The sequence below is a fragment of the Plectropomus leopardus genome, chromosome 6 (assembly GCF_008729295.1).
Source record: "Plectropomus leopardus isolate mb chromosome 6, YSFRI_Pleo_2.0, whole genome shotgun sequence".
NCBI lineage: Eukaryota > Metazoa > Chordata > Actinopteri > Perciformes > Serranidae > Plectropomus > Plectropomus leopardus.
This window is the reverse complement of record NC_056468.1, coordinates 1,070,918-1,095,637: the sequence shown is the minus strand read 5'-3', so window position 1 is coordinate 1,095,637 and position 24,720 is coordinate 1,070,918. Positions and strand designations below refer to the sequence as shown.

Here is a 24,720-nt window from a genome sequence, read left to right as displayed (position 1 = left end):
CCTTAAGCTCACCTGGTAGAGCAGGCACCCCATATACAGAGACTGTGTCCTTGATGCAACGGCCGCAGGTTAAACTCCAGCCTGACTCCCTTTGCTGCATGTCATCCCTACTCTCTCCCCCTTTCACAATTAATCTGTCCTATTTAATAAAGGCCAAAAAGCCCAAAAAAAATTAAAAAAAAAAAAAAAACTAAAATAAAAAAAATAAATAAAATAAAAAACAAGATTCAGTGATCCCAGGCTTATAGGCTATATCATTGACATGCACATTGATTAATGTATATGTAATATATCAAATCATATAACATAAACATGAATACCATAATACAACACTACCCCAAATAATTCTGTAAATTTAGAATGAAGAAATCAAATGCATACAAAAAGTTACCATCAACAAGCATGAGCAAACAATCACAATCTAAATCACTGATAGAATTAAGAATTTAGAAAATAGTGTAGCTGTGAGCAGAACAACTATAGCACTAGCTACTAGGGCAGGGCAATATACCGATATGATATTGTTATTGTGATATGAGACTGGATATGATCCTAGATTTTGGATGTAGTAATAATGCGTTAATAAAGTGTTGTCTTTACTGGTTTTAAAGGCTTTTTTTCCGTAACGGGATGTGATTTTTCTGAGCTTCCCAAACTGTTCTATTTCTGGCTCTATTTTTTAATTTGTCATTATATCCACATTACTTGAATGTTTTGTAAAAGCACCAGTAGTAAACCCTACTACATAGTTGCTGTAACAACGTTGAGGTAGTTGGCAAAAAATATTGTGATATTTGATTTTCTCCATATCACCCAGCCCTACAGGTTACAGTTAAATATGCTAATGCAGAGCCATTTTTAATTTGGGAAACCGGAATTCACAACATCTTAATGCAGGGTAAAGTAAAGCCAGAAGGACGTTCAGACTGATCACTCACTCTTTGCAGGATCTTGGTCCACAAATCATTTGAACGTCTTTATTCTAGAATATGGAAGATGAGGCAGACCAGATTTCTTGAGACCCTGGTCTCACCAGTTATAACTGAAGATCAAAACACTGCCCTGACGTTGTTAGCAGAGGGTTTGTACAATGTGCTTAAGGTGCTTGAATTACTTGAATTTGACACTCAGAAATTTTAGTATGGGAATATGTTGAAAATCAGACATTTTATAGCATTGTCTTAGTAATTGTACTACTACTTGAATATAACTGAGAGGAAAACAGAATGATAAATTATTTTATGAAGTATATCAGATATATGTTTTATACTTTGAAGCAAAGTACGGCTGTGCTTGCAATTATTTTCTAATACCATATAAGAGGTATGAGTTTAAAGTGCCAATGGGTTGGTAAAAACCAATAAATAGGTGGCGGCGTGTTTCATTAGCCTGTAAAATATTCACACCAGAGTAGAAATTTTAAGCTGTAATATTGCAGTAAATAAGCAGCTGTTTGTGTGACTGCTGGTGGTGGAGCTGTGGAGTAGATTATTTTGAGTGTGTTGGTTGCAGAAGGACTGCCTTGCCATATTCTGCGCTCTGTATATTTTTGTCCTTTGCCAACAACAAGCTCTAATTATGACAATAACCAGTTCATTTATGATAAGTTAATTTTACGTCCTGGTAGCATGTTTGCTCGCTTCTACGAATTTGCACAATTCTCTTGTAACGCATGTATGTAGAAAGAACAATTTCATCCTTGAAAATAAAAAATGAATCCTTTGAAAAGTACTTGAAAGTCCTTGAATTTGACTTGCTCCTGTCTGTGTGAACCCTGTTAGCACAAATTACTATAAAATAAGTAAATGAGGCAGCTGACCCTTTACTAAGCCCTGCCCCACTGCAGTGGTCCGTCAAGCTAGCATGGAGCTCACCCTGTAACTAAATGCACTCCCTAAAGAAACATTGTCTATTTTTGGGTATAATGGGTCTACAATATGTGTTTGAAGGAGATATACAGGATGTCAAACTGACCCAGCAACAGACCCAGCAGCAAAAGCAGGTTTAAAACATAAAGTTAGAAGCTATAGCCTAATAAACCAAGTACAGTGTAAAAGTGAACCTCTGCACCACATTACCTGGCGATCCAGACAGAAGAAAGTGAAAAATATAGGAAAACCACCCATATTCAGCCAGCTTTGTGTAATGCTAGCTGTGTGTCATTGTGTGCAGATAAAATCTAATGTTTTAGCTAGTGAACTTCCTAACCATAATGCAGTTTATAATGTTTTTGTGTACTGTTCCACAGGGCACCTTTATGGAGTGCAGGCCTTACGGGAGCATTTCCCACCGCTTTCATCGTGACTGTGCCTCCATCATGAAGGACCTCAGGTTTTGCCCCCACTGTGGTGAGGATGCCAGCGGAGCGAAGGAAGTCACGGCGTTGAAGGCTGATCTGTCTCCATCTGTGCCCAGATCAAACCCCGGTCCGTCGCTCCCCACTGTACCCACTGTGGCCTCCCTGCCATCTGTAACAACTGCACCTGCTGTTCCACAGATACTCAGAGCCAAGAAGACCAGTGAGCCACAGATGAGCAGAGACAAGAGCCCGAGCAGGTAACAGATCAATAACATGGACATACCACTTCCTTCCTGAAACCAGTAAGCTCACAACTACAACCCCAATTCCAAAAAAAGCTGAGGCATTGTGTAAAACATAAATGAAAACAGAGTGCAATCATTTGCAAATCCTTTTTGACTTATATCCCGTTAAATACAGTACAAAAACAAGATATTTGATGTTCAAACATATAAACATTGTTTTTTTTGTAAATTTACACTAATTCTGAGTTTGATGGCTGCAACATGTTTCCAAAAAGTTGGGTTAGGAGCAACAAAAGACTGGGGAAGTTGTAGAATGCTCAGAAATTACCTGTTTGGAACATTACTCAGGTTAACTGGTAACAGATGATAGATCCATTCAAAACTGCATGGGCAAATAGTGTAAGAACAATGTTTCTTACATACAGTTGTAAAGAACTTCACCATCTGTAATCCATAATATTGTCAAAAGATTCAGAGAATCTGGAAAATCTAAATGTAAGGGGTGTGTCTAAAAACCAACAATTAATGCCCATGACCTTTGACTACTTTGGTCAAACTGCATTAAAAACTGACATGACTGTATAAAGGATATTACTCCATGGGCGCAGGATTTTGGAGGCTTTTTGGAAAACCATTGTCAGCAAACACAGTTCATCACTACATCTGCAAATGCAAGTTCAGTCTCTACCATGCAATGTGAAAGCCAGATATCAACAACATCCAGAAACACGGCCGACCCGAGGTCATTTGAGACGGACTAACTCAAAGTGGAAAAGTGTGCTGTGGTCTGACGAGTCCACTTTTCACATTATTTTTGGAAATCATGCATGTTGTATCCTCCGGGCTGAAGATTAAAAGGAGCTAGCTCAAAGTTCAAAGTATATGTGAAGGTACTGAGCGTGTTAGTGCCCATGAATTCAACTTACACATCTGTGAAAGCACCATGAATGCTGAAAGGTACATACAGGTTTTGGAGCAACATCTGCTGCCATCCAGACAATGTCTTCTTCAGGGACAAGACTATGAGACACATTCTGAATCTGCACGTGCTCCAACAGCGTGGCTTCATAGTAAAAGAGTGAAGCTACTAGACTGACCTGCCTGCTGTCTAGACTAACATTGAACATGTGTAGAGCAATATGAAGCACAAAATACACCAACGGAGACCCTAGACTGATAAACCTAAACTGAAGTCGTGTATCAGGCAAGAATGGGAAAGAATTTCATTTTCAAAACCTCAACTCTTGTTGTACTCACTTCCCAAACACTCACTGAGTGTTGTCAGAAGAAAAGGTGCCAAACATTCACATTCATTCCCAGCTGTTTGAAGCACGTTGCAGGCATCAGATTCAAAATGAGTGTGTATTACAAAAAAACAAAGTTTATCAGTCTGAACTTATAAATATCTTGTGTTGTTACTGTAGGTGGTTGAAAATAGGTCATAAAGGATTTGTAAATCATTGCAATGTTTTTAATTGCATTTTACACATTATACCAACTTTTTTGGAATTGGGGTTGCATTAAAGGATAATTCCAGTTTTTTATAAAAAAATAAAAATAAAAAATGTAATGCTGGCTGTTTTTTAACTCCAGGTCAAAGAGTGAGGCTGTGTGTGCTGCAGATCGACTGCCTAAAGAGTCATTGGAGAGCATCCTTATGGCACTGGATGATGAGAAGTATAATTTGACATCAGTTTGCAAAAATATTGAGTTTGCATTTTGATAGAAATCATTTCTTGAAACGTTTTGTTCTTTTTAGCCTGAAACCAAAGAGAGTGAAGTACCCCGCCAGGCAGCTGTACATCTCTGCTAAACAAGGAGAGCTCCAGAAGGTCATTCATCTTTTAGGTAACTCAAACTAGTGACTCAACGTAAGGCAGCTTTAATTGCTATAACTTATGCACTGATTGTCCAAACTTTGTACATTGAAGTTGATGGGAAGGACCCAAACTTTTTGATGGAGGGCCACAACAAGGGGACCCCTCTTCATGCTGCAGCTGCTGAGGGTCACCAGGAGATCTGCCACATGCTGGTCCAGGTAAGGAGAGTCTGTATTTGTCAAGTGTCTAATAGCAGAAAATCAATCCTCACTGGCCAGAAGTTCTCAGAGTGACAAAGTGTTTGCTCTAATTTAAGGCCTTGGATTGAAACAGGGTACCTATGTGGTCTGAAATGTCTTTAAAAGCCTTGAATTCAATATTTTCAATTTTAAGGCCTTAAAAAGCCTTAAATATGTCACCAGTTTTAAATTACATTTACAAAGTTTTGTTCACCTAGATGTTGCTCAGTACCCGTCCTGCTGTCTTTTGGATGTTATACTGTCGTGATAGTCACCGTTTTTAATCTGGTGGTGTGGACAGCTTTGACACCTGTCCGCCCGCAGTCACCCCTGGCTATCTCACTGGTTTAGCATAATAACCTTCAGACAGGTTTGTCAGTATGGCGTTGAAGCTGTCTTTAAATTTAATCCTCGGTGGTTTAAAAAAGGTCTTAAAATGTGTTAGATTTAAATTTGAGAACCACAGGGATACCCTGTAAAAGCATTTCATCCACTCTCCCAGCTCCTGTCTTGGCTAATATTTTGGGGAGTTTCCTGTGCTATATTGTACAATACAGTGGGAGAACCTTTAGAGTTCCCCAGGAAGAACATTTTAATGGAGGCAGGTGTGGCGGTCAGCGTGGCTCTGGTTCCGTTGTCTATGGGATTTTTCCATTGGATTTTGGATCATCACAGAAAAGAATCTCCGTGTTTGTGATACTTACACATTTTCTTCAGCAAGACAATCTTCACAAATCAACACCACTTTCAGGATTTTTGAAGTTTAAATGCAATCACCAGAAGTAAAAAACTAATGTTAGACCATAAATGCGACTATGGTCGCGACTATGGTCGCACATTTTAAAAACAACTGCAGTTGACCAAAGCAAAGAACAGTCATAAGATACGAAAGATACAAAACCTTAAAAACCAGCAATAAATTCTTTAAATCAATTCTCAAATGTGCAGAAAGCAAGAGGAGGGAGGATTATTGTGGTGTCATGTGATGTTGTTTTTTTTCCAACATACATAAAATCAGGAACAGGAGGTGCTGAAATTATAACTAATTTCCAGGTTCTAAGACTCATTCCTGGGGTTCTCTATTCAGCTGAAATCAAGAACAAACATTGACATTAATTTGATAACTACATGGATAAAGAAATCATAACATTTGTATTGTTGTTGTCTTGTTGCCAAAAGTTCACTCAAGTTTGCTCCAAAACATTTAGAGAAGCCTGTATGTTGATCCCTCTTTGTAGGTTAACGTTACACAGGAACAATCCCTCTTAATTCTGGGCATGTTCCACAAGCACAAGTTTCTTGTGTTTTAGTTGAATTCAACCCTCAGGTAGGACTGCTTTTAGTATAAGGTCTTGACTTTCAGCAAGAACTACTAGAAGAGATTGTGAGATGGCTGATAAAAACAAGTCCAGATTCAGCAGAAGGATACAGAGGCTGCAAAATGTGTTTACTGTCCATTGACTTTTTGCATAAGGGTGCAGAACATGTATGCACTTTCTACCTTAAAGTTCTTTTTAGAGGTACCACAGTAAGATAAAGATCATTACTATGTCAATACTTAAATTATGACTTTGAGTTCAAGTCTCTTATTTGAAGTTTATTCAAATAACAACCGTATGTTAATATGGCAGAAATAATTCTATAGAAAATCAAATCAGAGTGTTTTAATTCTATATACGTACATTAATGTTAACAAGTTATCCAGCCCATATTTTTACTTGAACTAAACTGGCAACAGTTTACTGTTCTCAGTCTGGAGCGAGCAAAATGAATGACACCATGTTCACCGCCACAACCTGAAAATGAATATAAAATACATCTAATGGAAACTTTGAAAAACTGAAAAAAAAAGAATTTCCGCTCATATGAGGTGGTGTTTCAGACGATTGCACTTGTCAGTAGGAACTGGTTCCTTCGGGCATGATGGAGCAAGCGCTACAAGAGATGTAACTCTTTAAAAATTGAGTTTTACCTTTCCATTATGGCTCCATGAAACACCTACATGGCCTTGGATTGGAAAAAATAGAATAGAATAGAATATTCCTTTATTGATCCCCCATTGGGGGAAATTCCAAATGTTACAGCAGCATGAAAAAAGAAAAGTGAAATGTAACAAAGAAAATAACAATAACAATAACAATAAATAAGTAATAAAATAAGTATGTACATAGAGGAAATAGGGTATGTACACATAATAATAATTAAGTAATAGAATAGTATGTACACAAAAGATGGATTAGAGAATAGTACAAAAAATTTGTTGTGCAAATTACTCTGGGATGAATTTTGGATGAAGCCAGTTTTGTTCCCATCAGCCAGTGATGCTGATGTTATAGAGTCTTATTGCAGATGGGATGAATGACCTGCAGTAGCGCTCCTTCTTGCAGGGTGGATGTCTCAGTCTGTTGCTGAAGGAGCTGCTTAAAGCCCCCACAGTCTCATGCAGTGGGTGAGGGGTTGTCCATGATGGATGTGAGCTTTGCTAACATCCTCCTCTCACCCACCTCCTCAATGGAGTCCAGGGAGCAGTCCAGGACAGAACCGGCCCTCCTGACCAGTCTGTTCAGTCTCTTTCTGTCCTGATCTGTGCTCCCTGCTCCCCAGCAGACCGCTGCATAGAAAAGAGCAGATGCTACCACAGTGTCATAGAATGTCCGGAGCAGAGTCTTGCACACTCCAAAGGACCTCAGTCTTCTCAGCAGGTGGAGACGACTTTGGCCCTTCTTGTACAGGACATCTGTGTTATTAGACCAGTCCAGTTTATTGTTAAGGTGAACACCCAGGTATCCATAGGTCTCCACCATCTCAATGTCCAGACCCTGGATGTTCACCTGTGTAGTCTGGGGTGTCTTCCTCCTGCGGAAGTCAATAACCATCTCCTTTGTCTTACTGGCGTTGAGCTGGAGATGGTTCTGCTCACACCAGTTGACAAAGTCTGTGATGACGGTCCTGTACTCCCGCTCGTCCCCCTCAGATATGCACCCAACGATGGCTGTATCATCGGAGAACTTCTGGAGGTGACAGCTCCCAGAGTTGTAGTGGTAGTCTGAAGTGTACAGGGTGAAGAGAAAGGGGGAGAGCACTGTCCCCTGAGGGGCCCCGGTGCTGCAGACTACCATATCCGACACACAGTCCTGAAGCCTCACGAACTGTGATCTGTCGGTGAGGTAATCGATGGTCCATGCAGCCAGGTGACAGTCTACTCCCGCTCTTTCAAGCTTCCCCCTGAGCAGTGAAGGCTGGATTGTGTTGAATGCACTGGAGAAGTCAAAGAACATGACTCTCACAGTGCTGCCGGTGTCCTCCAGGTGAGTCAGGGATCTGTGCAGCAGGTAGAGGACTGCGTCATCCACTCCAATGCCCGGTTGGTACGCAAACTGCAGTGGATCCAGATGTGAGCTCACCAGGGGGCGGAGGTTTCTGAGAACAATCCTCTCCATGGTTTTCATCAGGTGAGAAGTGAGGGCCACAGGTCTGAAGTGGTTGGGCACCCTGGGGTGCGCTGTCTTCGGGACAGGAACCACACAAGAGGTCTTCCACAGCGCTGGGACCCTCTCCAGACTCAGGCTCAGGTTGTAGATGCGCAGAAGAACCAGGCAGAGCTGATCTGCACAGTCCTTCAGGAGTCTGAAGCTGATGCCATCAGGACCCGTGGCCTTTCTCGCCTTCAGCTTCTTCAGCTCACTTCTCACCTGATCAGCTGTTATGGAGAGGCCGAGGGTGGCGGAGGAGGGGCTGATGAGGGGTGGTGGTGGAGGTGATGGGGCTGACAGAGAGCTGAGGTGGTGTGAAAAAAGAGCCAGCTGGTCGGTGCTTTGATGAGTGAGGGGAGGAGTGGGAGTAGAGTCAAATCTGTTAAAGAACAGGTTCAGCTCGTTTGCCCACTCTCTCCATCTCTGGCCTCTGCTGTGACCAGAGATGGTTTTGAGGCCTCTCCAGACCTCCCTTGCGTTATTTTGTTGCAAGTAGGTTTCCATCTTGGTCTTATAGCTGGCCTTTCCCTCCCTGATTTTTCTCTTCAGCTCCTTCTGCACCCTCCTCAGCTCCTCTTTGTCCCCAGATCCAAAGACCCTCCTCTTCTCCTTCAGCAGGACCTTCAGTTCAGGGGTCACCCAGGGTTTTGTGTGAGAGAAACACCGTACCTTCCTGGTGGATACAGTGTTCTCAACACAGAAGTTAATGTAGTCTGTGACGCAGTGTGTAATGGTGTCAATGTCCTCATTGTGTGGGCCGCACAGTACATCCCAGTCCGTGGTCTCGAAGCAGTCCTGCAGCGCCTCAGTGGCCTCCTCAGACCACTTTTTCACATACCGTATGGTCGGGGGTTGTTTTTTCACCATAGGTATGTAAATGGGCTGCAGTCTCACCAGGTTGTGATCTGAGCGACCCAGTGGGGGGAGGGGTGATGAGCTGTATGCATCCTTGGTGTTTGCATACAGTAGGTCCAAGGTGTTATTGTCTCTAGTGGGGCAGTCCACATACTGGCTGAATGTTGGGAGAGTGGTGGAGAGCGATGTATGGTTGAAGTCTCCTGAGATGATGATCAGAGACTGGGGGTGGGATGTTTGCAGCTTGGACACTTCACTGTGGATGATCTCGCAGGCAGCAGCAGCATCAGCCGAGGGGGGGATGTACACTGTAATCGCAATGACATGCGAAAACTCCCTCGGCAAATAATAAGGGCGCAAACTAACCGCCAGCAGTTCAACATCCTTCGTGCAGCGCTGCTCTTTAATGCTAACGTGTCCAGCATTACACCAACTCTCGTTCACATACATCGCGAGGCCCCCGCCTTTCTTCTTACCACTCTCCCTCCAGCTCCGGTCCGCTCTGACAAGATGAAACCCGTCCAAAGTTATGAGCGAGTCCGGAGTGAGTTTGTTCAACCATGACTCCGTGAACATCATGAGGCTGCACTCCCGATACTCCCACTGCAGCCGGGTCAGCGCTGTCAGCTCTTCCATCTTGTTTGGAAGAGACCTCACGTTTCCCATGATGATGGACGGGACCGTCGGCTTGTAGCGTCTCCTCTTCTCCCGACGCTTCATTCCTGCCCTGCATCCCCTCGTCCTCCTACGGAACTCGGCGGGGATGTCCGGTCTCTCCCAAGACGGTGTCCTGGCCTGGCACAGCGCCAACAGCTGTTCCCGTGTGTAAACAATGGAGCCGTGGCTGAACGGGTCTCCAGATGCGGACTTTAAAAGTCCGAAAACAAGTAAAAAAACAGACTAATAGCGTGGCCATTTGTACATGCATAGTTGTGCTGTGCAAGTGCAGTACTACCACTTGAAAGAAAAAAATAAACAAGAAAAGAAAAACCACAATAATAGCTAAAAACACAGAAAGTGGGTAAGAGCCGCTGTAACTGGCTGCCGCACTCACAGCGCCACCTTGAATGCAAAAATTATGGCTCGTGTGGTGACTGCAATAGAAATAAAGCTGCTAATGTTTTGAATATCCATCACCATGCTTCTTGGAATGTTGTCTCCAGAGGAGAAATCTGAAATGGAGGTGTGTGTGTGTGTGTGTGTGTGTGTGTGTGTGTGTGTGTGTGTGTGTGTGTGTGTGTGTGTGTGTGTGTGTTAGGCTGGAGCTAACCTGGACATGTTTGATGATGAGCAGAGAACCCCGCTGATGTTGGCCTCTGAGAACAACCACCTGGACACGGTCAAGTACCTGCTGAGAGCTGGAGCAGCTGTGAGCCACAAGGTGGGTGAGCACACACTCTGTCAGGGTCTCAGTTGGGGTCTGTGTGTCCAGCCAGCCTGATGTGTGCTCATGTTCTTTTCAGCATCTTGATTCATCATTCAGTCCAACCTGGCTCTTATCAATCTCTGCCCCTATTGTAGTACTTTTTTAAAATCACAACATTAATATTTTTATTCTGACTGCCTGAAAGACGCACTGTCAGCGATATGCAGCACGACTGCATCAGTAACAGCTCTGTAGTGTGTGGCCTTCCTGTTATACGGAAATGCTTCCACTAATGTCAGCTGCTTTTTACCGGCTGTTTGTGGGCTGACGCGGTCTTGTGCATCTCGGTGTGAGAAACATTTTCCCTCTCGGCTGCCTCTGTTTTAAATGTTGAAATAAATCAGTCGTGCTGCTGCCTTTAGTTGCAACAGCCTTTAAACAAACTTTGCAGTGGACTATGGTTTGTTCCAGATCTGACGGCACAAAACCGAACCGGTTCCAAACGACTGATGAGACTGTGCCTCTTCTGGGAATGCACTCTTCATTGTCATTAACGCTTGCTGTCATGTTGCAGTGTGTCTGTCTCTAGCAGTTAAGGGTGAGGGGAGGGCGCAGCCCACTTTGAACAGCGGAAGCCCAAAGAGAGCTGCAGAGAAAGTTAAAGAGAAAATCTAGATTTTCATTTTAAAAATCATCCTGAACCACAAATTTACATTAATCAATAACATCGATTCATCACCCAACCCTGTTTCAAGTTAAGGGATGACATGTTTCCTCCCACCCCCTATCATTCTTCTCTTTCTTATTGTGTCTTTCTGTCTTGTTTCACTGACAAGTTTGAACTCAGGAGAATGGAATATCTTTTCTTTAGGACCTAGCAGTAGTGGCATTAGCACAGTGTTTTTGAATGTGAATCATGTTGTCATCCCAGGATATCATGGGCTTCACCTGTCTGCATCTGGCAGCCAAACTGGGACATTATGATATAGTCCATCATCTGCTCTCCAAGGCATCCAAATATATCAACTGTCAGGTAAAACACACACCTCCTCACTTAATAACTGCTGCTAACTATTGTGATGTGGAAATGTAAATGTTAGTATAAATGTTTGTATGAGTTTTACAGCATGTGTGTGTGTGTGCAGGATGACGGAGGATGGACTCCCATCACCTGGGCCATAGAGTACAAGCACAAGGAGCTGGTCCACCTGCTGCTGGCCAGAGGGGCCGATGTTAACATTAGAGACAAGGTGAGCGACCACTTTTACAACCATACCACACACACACAATCACACACACACACACACACACACACACACACACACACACACACACTCTCTCTCTCTCTCTCTCTCTCACGCTGTGTTCACACTTCATACAGCATTTCAGCTTACCGAGGTCAACTCTGACAAGTGTGATCCCGTGGGACACATGACACTTTTCATCTCTAAACGGAGTTAAGTTTTTTTTACAGAGCTCTGGAGAACCAGAGGGGCTTTGGATGCTCGCTCACCTTCAGAAAGGATCTTCACGTGTTTTTGTGATAATTAAGATTAGAGGTATTTTCAATTTAGACACTGTGCAGTATAAGTTGTTTTTTTAGCATAATTTTGTGTCTTTGTATAACAGTTCCAAAAAATAAAGTGCAACTTTCAATCAAATAAAACATTGGGCCTCATAATGGAACCGTTACAGTTCAAATACATATAAGTAACCTCGTGAGGCCATCCTGATTACTTGAGCTCAACATTCTGTTTCACTCTCTGTATCAGTCTGGACTCTGCTCAACACACTTTCAAGAAATTACAATCCAGTCTGGCTAATCAGGGATCTACTCTGTAGTTTAAAACATAAGCAGCCAATCAGGGATGGTGCTGTAGCTGATGATGTGACACACAGGCTGCTGCTTGCAAAACAGTAATAGCAGCTCCTTCAGCAACAGGCTCGAACTCTAACACCAGCAGAGTAAACACAGCGATAAGTGAAGTTAAATCAGTAACAGAGCCGATAACCACAATTAAAATACAACAAGAGGATGCACCCACATGGTTTCTTGGACAAAAATGCTTTTTTCGCCTTTTTTCTGACTGGATTTGGCAAAAGCTTGATTTACTAACTGATTGCGTTGGTGATGAACAAGATGTTTCCTGGTACAAATCCAATGTTTATTGTTGTTTGGTCACTGATTTGCTGATTGAGGAGCAGATATGAGAGGCTGCAAAGCTGGGAGTCATGACCATGCAGATGCAATGCACACACGGTAATGCACGGCCTTAAGAAAAAGGTTAGTCTAACCTAATGAGTGGTAGTGGCGGTAGTGTGAGCAGGTGATGTGTGTGTTTGTATCTGCAGAGCTCCGATTGTGACTGACACATCACATTTTGTGACCATAGAGCACCAGAGTGACTGGGAGATCTTTGCAATCTGTGAACTGGCTGTTAGCTGTTAGTTTGTTTCCAGCTCGCAGTGGATGAATCCTCATACGGCCGTAACTTTCTGCTAAGGCTAACATCCAACTGTTGCCCGGAAGCTTCAAGTCCACAGCAAAAACATCAACGCCTCCTGCCAGAGATGAGCCATGTCCTTCTAATTAAAAGCACTACATGTTCCGCTTTGATTTATTTAATTATAAAAAATACTTTTTAAAATGTCATTATAAGAGTACTTTATTTAACGTCTCTATAACCTTAGTAATTACATTTTAGTAAATGTAATCATACCAGTAGTGTATTCAACTTAATTATATTACAGTGGCTACTTGATTTGATTTATTGTAACTGCAGTTCATTCAATAATTTTGTCTTCTAGTAGTTAACATTAGTGTAAAGGACTTCAAAATATCGAGATAAATATCATGTATCGCAATATAGCCCTAAAATATTGCAATATTGTTTTAAAGCCGTATCACCTAGCCCTAATTGTTATGATACAAGTTTAGTTGAAAATTGGCAAGTATCCCTTTAAACCAGTGGGGACTTTATGGCACGTCACAATATGGCTAGTCAAAGAGAGTACATGCTCTGTCAGAGCAACATGTCAGTGCTGACCTCTCATCTGCTTCTTGTTCAGGAGGAGAATGTCTGCCTGCACTGGGCGGCTCTTACGGGCTGCGATGATGTGGCCCAGGCTCTGCTGGAGGCTCGATGTGACCTCAACGCCATCAATATTCACGGTGACACAGCGCTGCATGTTGCCGCTAGAGGGAACCACCTGGAGTGTGTGATGTGAGTGTGTAGGCTGGAAACAAAAGGTCACTCTGGTTACACAGACCTTTATCAAAATCAGATCAGTCGGTTGTTATTAAGCGTAATATGATGCAATTATGGTCAGGTCTACAACAGTTTGAACGAGAGCCACACTGCACACACTCAGTGTAGAGAGGCATATTTGAAAATTCGACACTCTCAAATTAAAGCTCTGCTTGTAGGTGACCTATAATTTACTGAAATGTTTTATTCCTGTTCCAATACATGTACAATTACAGCACAATATATATATATATATATATATATATATATATATATATATATATATATTCACCAATATATATATTTCACCAGCTTTTATACCGTCAGTGGCAGTTGATTTTAGTTTGAAGTTAAATAATGTTTTAGGAAACAGGAAACATTGGTATTTTAATGATCAATTTGCGTTGTCAAAATATTCAAAATACTCAGTGACTGTTTGCTTAGTCATAGACTCACAGACTTTTAGGGGCAGCTGTGGCTCAGAGGTAGAGCAGGTCACCCTCTAATCAGAAGGTTGGTGATCCGATCCTCGACTCCTTCAGTCAAACTTGTCGAAGTTACTGTGGACAAAATACTGAACCCTGAACTGCTCCTGATCACCTTTCCATCAGTGTGTGTGAAATTTAATGTTTAAAAACTGAGTTGCAGGTGGCACCTTGTATGGCAGCCTTGGCCCCCAGTGTGTGGATGTGTGTGTGAATGGGTGAATGTGGCATGCAAACATTTTGAGTGGTCAGAAGACTAGAAAACTGCTATATATGTGCAGATCCATTTACCATTTACCATTTGCTTTTTCTTTATCATTGTGGCAGTGGACCTGTTTCTGTGGTCCAGCCATAAAATTCATGTCAATCCATGTTAGACTGAAGGACAGTAAGCTAAGACACTGGTCTGTCTTTAAAACCTGGTAATGAGGTCAATGATTCAGTATGGTTTAGGAGAAGTCCCCACATGTTTTTAAAAGAATTTAGGCAACTCATAAGTTTTTTTGCCCATTCTAATGGAAAGTAAAGTATCTCTCCCCCACCTGTTGAGATTGGGTGGTAGAACATACTCCCACTTAAGGAGAAGGTGATAAGGTGATAATTGCAGTGTTTTACACAGTAATGATAGTGCTAAATGTTTCGAACCAGAATGTATAATTGTCAAGCAGAACCGCAACATGTGAGTGGGGTTGGCTGGAGGTTGGCAGTACCTATCACATGAGTCAGGATAAATCCCAGACAGCTGTGTAATGGACTCTGTACACAAATTTACATTGTAAGAAGCCATACCTTGTGGACGAGTTGTAAAATATGCTGCCATTGTTCATACAGTTTCCACTTCCTGCTCTAAAGAGTCTAAGGGTTTTTGGGCAGGGGTTTCAATGGTCGAACTTATGATATGACACTAGAGGTTGGTCATTTTTTATTTTGGTAAAGAGCCAATAAGGAATCAATGAGGGTTTCTGGGCGGGAACTTCAGACCTAAGGATGTTGATTTGGTATAAATTCCTGAGATGGAAAAAATAAAACAAGTGGGACTTCAGAGGAGTTCTTTTTTAGAAAGCTCTGCAGAGAAGAGCTCTGATAGAGCCCAAAAAATGAGACTCTACATGGACCCACCCAAAATGTCCAGTAAATTATATTTATAATCAACATGACTATACATTTAAAGTTATACTAGAGAATTACCATTACTTTTTAACCACTTTTTTCCAGGTTATGTATTTATTTGTACTTTTTGGGGGTTGTTAAGTACTATTTTTCGGCTAATTTTCTTATACTTTTTACTAATTTCTTGTAAATTTTTGGGTCATTTCTTTTTAAGTTGCTCACGTCCTGCGTATTTTTTTTTTTTTTTTTTTAAATCAAGCGAATTTGCTCAGGTTTCAAAGAGTTAAATAAACAGAGCCCTGCTTTTACTTAACTTAACCCCCCCCCCCCCAAACCCATTAACCTTCCCCACAAAAAAGAAGTTAGAAGTTGATGAGGACACATTAACCCAACCCACCACTCGCAGTGGCCAGGTCCACGACCAGCCCATCTATCAATGTTTACACCTCTCAAGGAGGGTTGAGAAATAAAAAAAAAAAAGTCTTAAGTCTAAGTCAAATTAGTAATGAAAAGCCCAGGTATTTCAAGCCATCTGTGCCTAAAAGGAAACATGAATGACGTATATTTATTTATTTAGTTAGTGGGTAAAAGTTTGCAGTGTGTAGGTTCAGTTGATGTCCTGTGTAGGAGCCAGACTTTAAGATAATGAGCACCACCTGCAGAGATTTGGCGGGATAGACATGTATGAGAGTTTATTGTGTTTTAAAGCTTACTTTTTTCCTTTGTTAGATTACATGTGACACAAAAACTGTCTCTAATCTAGTAACCAGACTTCAAACTTCAACATGCGTAGGTTGTTTCTGTCCCGTGGAGCTGACATCAATCAGAGGAACAGAGAGGGAGAGACGCCTCTGGACTGCTGCGTCTTCAGCTCCAAGGTGTGGACGGCTCTCAACACCAACAAGAAGTTGACTGACGCCAGGAGAGTCAGAGACTCTCATGGAGAGAGAGTGCTCAGCAGGTACACCCCCATACTGTGTCACAGAGCGTCACATGATCATCAGAGGAACACTCATTTTCAGACAACTTAAAATAAATAAGATGGTTTTTAAATGGAAATTAAAGCTACAGTCATCGGTTTGATTTTGGCCACATGGGGTCAGAAGTCACTGTTACAAATGGATTATCACATGTTTGACATATTGTGGCCATACCAACCTCATCAGAATGAATATAGCTAGTGTGTTAGCATATTATTGCATTATACATATAGAGCAACAGTCATGTGGGGTCATGTTTCTGACCACATAATGTATGTTGGTAAAAATATTCAGTCTCTCTCTTGTTCTGTTTTTGTTTCACCAACTCCTGAGAAAAATATCTGTCCCTTTACAAAAGAGCAAAATGCTACCATGCTCACAATGACAATGCTGACACACTGATGTGAAGCAGGTATGGTCCCAATGGTCACCATTTTAGTTCAGCTCATTAGAAAAAATTTAAATTTGATCTTATGATGGCACTAGAATAAAAATTAATTGATTACAGTTCATCCTCTTGGAACGCCAATGTCTGAAGCAAATTTCATAGCATTCAATCTAATAGTTGTTGATACATTTCAGTGTGGACAGAAGTGGTGGAGTGACCAACTGACAGACTGCTACTGCCATCTGTACACTGCTGCATGCTGTTGCTGGAAATTAGGTTGATGAGCAATGTGGAAGTGGAGCAAAAAGTGAAGTTGTCAGCTGTTAAACTGAAACAGAGAGCTGAAAAGAGGCTAAAAAGCTGTATGGCACTGTAAAAATATTGACGAGAGTAGCTTTAAAGGTGCTGCATGCAATATTCAGGACATTACAGCAGCAAAAGATAACTGTGAAGATACAGTGGAGTATTGGCATCTTAAGCAGGTACATTCCATTAAAACTGGAAAGTTTAAATTTCCAAGTTCTGATCAAAGTGTTGGCACTTTTGATAATCAGGCTAGCTGTTTCTCCTTGCTCTGGTCTTTAAGCTATGCTGGGCTAACCACATCCTTTCTCCAGCTCTGTGCTGAACACACAGACATGAGACTGGTGTTGATCTGAGACTTAAAGTTGCTGAAAAGTTAGCGTTATTGACAGTAGGTGTGTTTTTTTTAATACATTTTTGTCTTGATCTGCTGCTCCTCATTACTTAAATAGCTAGTCTAGTTAGTTTTCCACATCGTGTTTTCATTATTTATAGTGATACAGATACAGATATCTCTATGCATGCATTTTTCTTTTTACCATAATATGTTTGAATAACAGTTAATAACTCAATTTTACATCTCTTAGGGACATCTCTCGGGGCTATGAAGCAGTTCCTATTCCCTGTGTTAATGGCGTGGACAGTGAGGCGAGCCCTGAAAACTTTAAATACATACCTGACAACTGTGTCACCTCCCCATTGAACATAGACAAGGACATCACTCATTTACAGGTGAGACTGCAGCCCTCTGTAAACTCTACATTTATCACAGTGAGGGCAGTACAAGGAGCACATTTCTTGTCTCTCTGGGTGCATTTCTTTTTTTTTTTAATTATTTTTTTATTTCAAATTTTTTAAAGAAAAACATAACAAAAACATTGACACATAGGAAGTGAGATGGGGTTATTGCTAAACACACAGTGTATTATCTAAGGTTTGCAAGGTCAAAATCTGGCCTGCGTGGTATTATAATGTTCATCCATTTCTTCCAACGTGAAATAAATAGGTCCCTCTTGTAATTCACATCTGCTGTCATTCTCTCCATCCTGCAAATGTCCATTGTAATGTACATCCACATGTTCAAAGTTGGGCTCTCCTGTGAAAGCCATTTTTTGTAAGGGCCTTTTTGCCAGCTACCAACAAAATACTAAACAAATATTTGTCTCTCTTTGGCCATTTTTAAGGCATGAGTCGTAAAAAATTACCTTTCCAGAGGCAGGTGACTTGCAAAATTTCTTGTATTGCATTGTGTATTCCCTCCCAGTAAGTTTTAATAACATGACAGCCCCAGAAAATATGATAATGATTTGCATTTGTATTTCCACAATTTCTCCATCAAGTCGGGCAGTTACCTTCATATTGAGATTTTTGGTAAGGTGTAATAAAATATCTTATCAAGCTTTTCCAGCCAAACTCCCTACAACTCTGTGAGCTACTAAATTTCCATTGATATGCCCATATTGTTATCCACTCTTCCTCCGTTATATCTATTCCTCCCTCCATTTCCCATTTTGTTTTAATATAAAGGGTTGAGTGTGTTTTCCTGTTTACAAGCCCTTTATATAGACCTGAGATAATACCTCTATCTTTATTTGAATCATATGCCCTTTTAAAAAGGGTCTAACAGCTGTTTGCTTGATTCTGCTTCGTATTTTATCTTGTCACAGACAAAATGTCTCATCTGTAAGTAACGATAAAAATCCTGTGCTTCTAATCAGTATTTCTCTTTAATACTTTCAAAACTAATTAGTGTGCCTTCCTTTATTATCTTACATAAGGCTGTTAATCCTTTATATGTCCAATACTTGAATCTAGTATATAATTTATTTGGAGCAAAATGTGTATCATATGCACACCACTTAAGGATCACTATATCGTCTTCTAGTTTGTATTCTGTTATTACTGTTTTCCAAATTTTAAAAGTCAACTTGATCCATGGGTTTTCTATATTTTTCATCAGGTCTTGCATGTTACTATCAGCTATAATTGCTTGTATGGGAATGGTATTCAGGCCCTTTTCAATGCTTTTCCACTAAGCATCATATGAGGGAATACACCAGCATATCATAGGCCTTAATTGTGCTGCCCAGTAGTAATCCCTGAGAGAAGGAAGGCCACATCCCCCTTTTCCTTTAGCCAATTGTAAAGTTTTAAATCGAATTCGAGGCCTTTTACCTTGCTATATGTATCTGGGCATTTTTTTTCCCCAGTCATTAAATTGTTTTTGACTTATTTCTATTGGCAGGGTTTGAAATAAATACAGTCATTTGGGTAGTATATTCATTTTAATCGAATCTATTTATGAGTAAAAACTTAGATGTGGGATTAGGTTCCATCTCACTATGTCCTCTTTAATTTTCCTTTATATTGGTGAATAATTGTGTTCTAATATTTCTGTAAGATCCTTAGGTATTATAACCAAATATTTAAAATACTCAGTTTGCCACGCTAGTTGGTACTGTTAATTTCTTCTGGTGGACTGTAATTGTATTTAAGCAGTTGTGTTTTACTTAAATTAATTTTATATCCTGATAATTGTCTATAATATTCAAACGATTGCATTAGTTTGGGTAAAGAATTTGTTAGTTGACCCAGAAAAATCAAAATATAATCTGCATAGCAGGCTAATTTATGTTCCTTCCCATTAATATTAATGCCTTTTATTTCTTTGTTTTGTCTCATATATTGAGCAAATGGTTCCAAATATAATGCAAATAATAGTGGTGAACACGCACAACCCTGCCTTGTTCCTCTCTCCAAAATAAAACTGTTTGATAAGCAGCCATTTACTTTTATTCTGGCAGTAGGTTTGTTATACAATGCCTGTATTGTTTTAATTATTGTTTCATGTAGGTCAAATTTATGTAGAACTTGATAAAGAAAGGTCCAATTCACTGAATCGAATGCCTTTTCTGCATCAATACTAATTACCGTTGCTGCTATTTTATTCTTTTGAATGTGGTTAATAATTTGTAATGTCCGTTGTATATTATCTTGCGTTTGCCGCTCTCGAATAAAACCTGTCTGGTCATTGTTTATCAAATTAAGCAAGAACTATTCTAATCTTCTATCCATGATAGAAGTAAACAGCCTACAGTCTATATTTAGCACTGATATTGGTCTATATGACCCACATTCTAATTTATCTTTATTTTCCTTCGGAATGGCAGAGATTTTTGCTTCTTTCCAACTGAGTGGTGTTTGTGCCTTCTTTAGGACCCAGTTCAATAATTAGTTTATTCTGTTCTTCTTTTAACACTGGTAATGCCAAAGATTAAAAAAAAACCTGTTTATTTCAGCTATGCTGCCCCCTGCCTTTTTAGAATAAAGAGTCTTATAAAATGTTATAAAGCTCTCTGAATTTCATTTAGTTTACTTTTTATTATTTTTGTGACTGGAAATTTCCAGGCCAGAACTTTCACTGATTTAGATCCACCTTCATAATACTCTTGTTTAGGAAACATTAGATTTTTCTTAATTTCCTGGGTAGTCAAATCTAATTAACAACATTTAATTAATTAATTAATTTCATTTCTTGTTTTCACTATTTCCTCTAATATATCCTGTGCTGTTTTAATTTTATGTTTTTTCTCTAATTCTTTTGATTTGTTTTGTAATTCTTCTAATTTCTTGTTTCTCATCTTTTTCTTATAAGAGGATATTGCTATAATTTCCCCCCTTAATACAGCCTTTAAGGCATCCCACAAAATTGGAGGGGACACATCACCATTGTCATTAATTTCCAAGTAAAACTGGATCTCTCTTTTAATCTATTCTTTAAAGTGAGGATCATTGAGTAGACTCGAATTTAGTTTCTAATTATTAGTTTTTGGTTGTAGGTTTAGATCAACAGACAGGTATACAGGTGCGTGGTCACTTAAATCTATTGTCCTGATTTCATAAGTGTTCACTTTTTGACTTTTCCGAACGCTATAAAATAATCTGTTCTTGTATATAGTGAGTGGGGGGAGGAATAATGAGTATAATCCCTTTGTTTAGGGTGTAAGTCTCTCCATATATCGATTAAACCAACCTCCTCAAATAATGTATTCATTTTCTTAATTAGTGACTTCGTATCTTGTGCTTTTCCATTTAAGGTGTCTAGTTTTGGCTGTAAGTGTATATTTAAGTGTAAATTATTTTTGCCTTGCCACGAGCCATACTCTGATTGTCTGAATGTTTTTGGAATAGCAAAACCAAGTGCAATCAATACACTCTCTGAAAATACATAAACTAACATTACATAAACATTGGAGCTGTGTAGAACGACAGCTGCAGAAAGAACACTTGTACTTGAACAAAGAAAAAAATGAAAACAGATATGTTGACTTCCAACTGTGGGGTCCCCAATACGACCCTAAGTAAGCCCCGATGAAAGGGGGGCTTCGAGGGGGGGCCTGTCCCAGCTGTTGTTGGGAAAGGGCCTTCCTTTGCCGTTCGGCCAATGTCCATTCTTTTAGTAGCATAGGTAAACCACCCGACCGTCACCGGGAATCCCATCTTTGCCATGTTGTCAGTCGCCTCCTCCGCCGATCCATATAGCACAGTTCCCTCCAGATAAAAGACTCCTATCTTTGCTGGGAACGGGGTTTGGAACCAGATTTTCTTCTCTTTTAGCACGGATTTCACCTCTGCATATCCCTTCCGCAGCTTTACAACCTCAGGTGCATAATCATGATCCAGGTTAATCCTGTTTCCACGATACTCAAACCCACGTTTCTGTCATCTTAATTTCAATATTTCTTCTTTCATTCTGTAGCTGGCTATTTTGGCAACAATGGACCGTGGCACCACGTTTGGTGGTTGCTTTGATACCAGAGCGCGGTGCGTTCTTTCCACTTGCAGCTCCGCGGAGTCCGGCAACTCCAGATTCTCCTTTAATAAACGTTCTACAAAAGCAACCATTGATGGAGCGTCATCTTCCAATCCCTCTTTGACGCCATGTATTCTACTATTTTCTCTCCTGGACTGTCCCTCCAGGTCCGTCAGCTTGGCATCCATTTCAATTTGCAGTTTGAGCGTCTCCGTTACTGCTTTTTCATCAGCTTGTGTTCCAGTTTCAGCATTCACAATCTGCCTCTTCCACACTCTTTTTTGTTTTATTCTCTTGATTCCCCTCAGCTGGTAACAATTATCTTTCCTGAAATCCCTTAGTTCTCTGAGTATAAGGTCCAGGCTTGCGTTGCTAGCTTGTTCCCCTTCGTCTGTTAGCATATTGTTATCCTCCATGGCACTGCTAGCAGGTGAAGTTTGGTCGACTCTGTCTCCCTTGTGTAACTCGCACTGCATAGATTTCTTACTGTTTTTTCCTCTTGGCATCTTGAAGCCCTCTCTGAGTGCATTTCAAGAATAAGTCTGATGATATTATATATTTTTCTTATTGTCAACAACTCCCACATGCAGATCCAAACCAACAGTGACGGGTCTCCTCACAGGTGTTGTGTGTGTTTCAAAGCCTGATAGATCTTCCTCTGTGCCATTGTTGCCAAAAACTGTTACGAACACATCAGTGAGCCACACTGTGTCACTGGTAGACATGTTCCTTCATCACCATCAACACACACACTGTAGTTTATTTTGATTCAATTGAACCCACTATCCCGCAGACTCACTAGAACAGTGATACTCAACCTACGGCCTGCAGGCCAAATCTGGCCCCCAATAGGGTGCCGGGTGGCCACCCAACCATTTTCTAATTCATTATAAACATAAAGTAATTCACACTGGGAATTGTTTTTGTACTTTTAGTCGAAATAGAGCTTGTTTATCAAGAAAAGTGCCACTGGAGGATCCCCAGCCCCCCCCGACAGAGGTCCTGGCTAAGACCCTAATGTCCAAAAATCCTAGAAGTGCCCTAAAATCAGAAAAATATCCTAAAATCTTAGAAATGTCCTTAAATCCTAGAAATTTTCTAAAACCTTAGACATGCCCTAAAATCCGAGAAATATCCTAAAATACTAGAAATGTCCTAAAATGTTACAGATGTCCTAAAATCTGAAATGTCTGAAAATCTCTGACATTTCCTAAAATTCTAGAAACATGTATGGAACTGTTGTGACTGGCCCTTGGTCTTTTGTCATTTTGCAAAAGTGCCCCCTAAGCAAAGCAACTTGAGTGTCCCTGCAGTAGAGTTACACATGTGGATTAATCTGCTGTTGAAAATAGTTCCTTGAAATGCACACGTTTAAGTAGTTTGCTACCAGCTGTTGAAGTAACTCACCAAGTCTTTTTGAAAAATTAAACTATATGTTTACGAGTTGTTCTTAAAAATGTCTGTCGTCAGTAGGAGCAGATGTGTTGGAGTGCTCCAAAGGATGGAAAGTATTGAGAGACAAACTGGCAAAGACTAGTTTTGGCCTTTTTATGGGATTTATTGACAGTGGGAGAAATACAGAATGTCAACACTAATTTTTCAACCTGTAACCTCACTGTTACAGTTTCACTTCAGACTTGGTACAGGACTGCCTCAACTGCTGAGTTTACCCTTGGCTTTTTTTGTAAAGTAGTCAGAGGACATAATGAAAACCTGTTGCAGGAGAAACTGCAGTTTTCCAAAGTTTCATTATCAATCTTTCATGGTTCTTACCTGTCCAAATCAGAGGAGACAAACACTCCAAACAGGCCTGCTGTTTTTCTTTTGCACTGAAGCTGTCATATCATGTACATTAAATTACGTCAGAACAATGCAGCACATAAGAACTTTATAAATCTGATTTCTAATATCTCACTGACTGTGTGATTCAGCATTGCAGCTGCATAGACGACTGCTCCTCCAGTACATGCATGTGTGGTCAGCTCAGCCTGCGATGTTGGTATGATAGTGTAAGTTTACACACACTCACACACACATACACACACACACACACACACACACAAATTCTGTGATGTCACTTCAGTATTCTTTACATTTAACAATTATAATCACTTGTTCATTGTCCCTTTCATCATGTCACATTGAGTCATACTGTATCACATGCATGTTTACTCTTTAATATGATACCACAGTTATTATCAATGGAAATGTGTTTTTTGTTGAATTAACTAAGACACCTTATTGTCTTTAGTCTCATTCTGTCTGCAGGATTTACATTTTTAGATTTCCCGTCAGCTTCCTCAAAGAGCAGAGGTTTCATCTTCACCCGCTTTTTTTCTTGTTTCTCTCCCAAAATATATTTGTACCTATTCATATTCATATTCATATTCATATTCATATTCATATTCATATTCATATTCATATTCATATTCATATTCATATAAGCCTGGCTTTCCCAAAGCAACAGATAACTTGTCTAAACTGGAAGTGTGTGTTTTTATCCCTGACAGCAGTTTGTAACTTATCTCTGTACAGGAGGGCCGACTGCCACTTGACTTCTGTCAGAGGGAGCCCCCGGTGCTGTTTGAGTGTAACCATGCCTGCTCCTGCTGGAAGACCTGCAGGAACCGAGTGGTCCAGAATGGGCTCAGGTGACCTTTTCCACTTTGACTTCATCCAGCAGTTCACTGTCACTGTCTCTCAGCCTAATATGACTATATTTCCGGCAGTAAGACCCCACTGGTTTCCCAGTGGAACAATTTTTATATGAAGTAGCAGCAGATGTGCTCAGATTGCACCAGCAATGACTTAAATCATCAGATCTAGCTCTAATATGGCTGCAGGACAGCAGATCAGAAAATAGTGAGGCTGACATCTGTTAGGTGAAAGTGAGATCAGGAATGTAGGACTGGAACAAATCTCCAAACACCAGAAATTATACAGAAACTGAACACAGACAGAGTGCTAAAACTGGTGCCTCCAGGTTCTCTGTAGTAGGCTGCCTGACCATCAGATTAGTGGTTAAAATCCACATTTTAAGTGTCTTGTAACAGGATTAAAACTAGATGCCATATACTATAACTTTCATTCACACGA

General features: G+C 40.5%; 1 protein-coding gene across 1 annotated transcript in view; it reads left to right on the top strand.

The window, feature by feature from the left end:
• Positions 1–24,720, top strand: part of ehmt1a (euchromatic histone-lysine N-methyltransferase 1a) — a 40,606-nt gene that overhangs the window by 10,039 nt on the left and 5,847 nt on the right. Inside the window, exons 8-19 of the mRNA XM_042487744.1 lie at positions 2,249–2,556; positions 4,138–4,221; positions 4,304–4,392; positions 4,476–4,582; positions 10,190–10,312; positions 11,229–11,330; positions 11,443–11,547; positions 13,367–13,521; positions 15,934–16,101; positions 17,399–17,543; positions 23,556–23,633; positions 24,160–24,275. Of these exons, the coding sequence (XP_042343678.1) occupies positions 2,249–2,556; positions 4,138–4,221; positions 4,304–4,392; positions 4,476–4,582; positions 10,190–10,312; positions 11,229–11,330; positions 11,443–11,547; positions 13,367–13,521; positions 15,934–16,101; positions 17,399–17,543; positions 23,556–23,633; positions 24,160–24,275 (1,580 nt within the window). The remainder of the gene's footprint in view (positions 1–2,248; positions 2,557–4,137; positions 4,222–4,303; positions 4,393–4,475; positions 4,583–10,189; positions 10,313–11,228; positions 11,331–11,442; positions 11,548–13,366; positions 13,522–15,933; positions 16,102–17,398; positions 17,544–23,555; positions 23,634–24,159; positions 24,276–24,720) is intronic.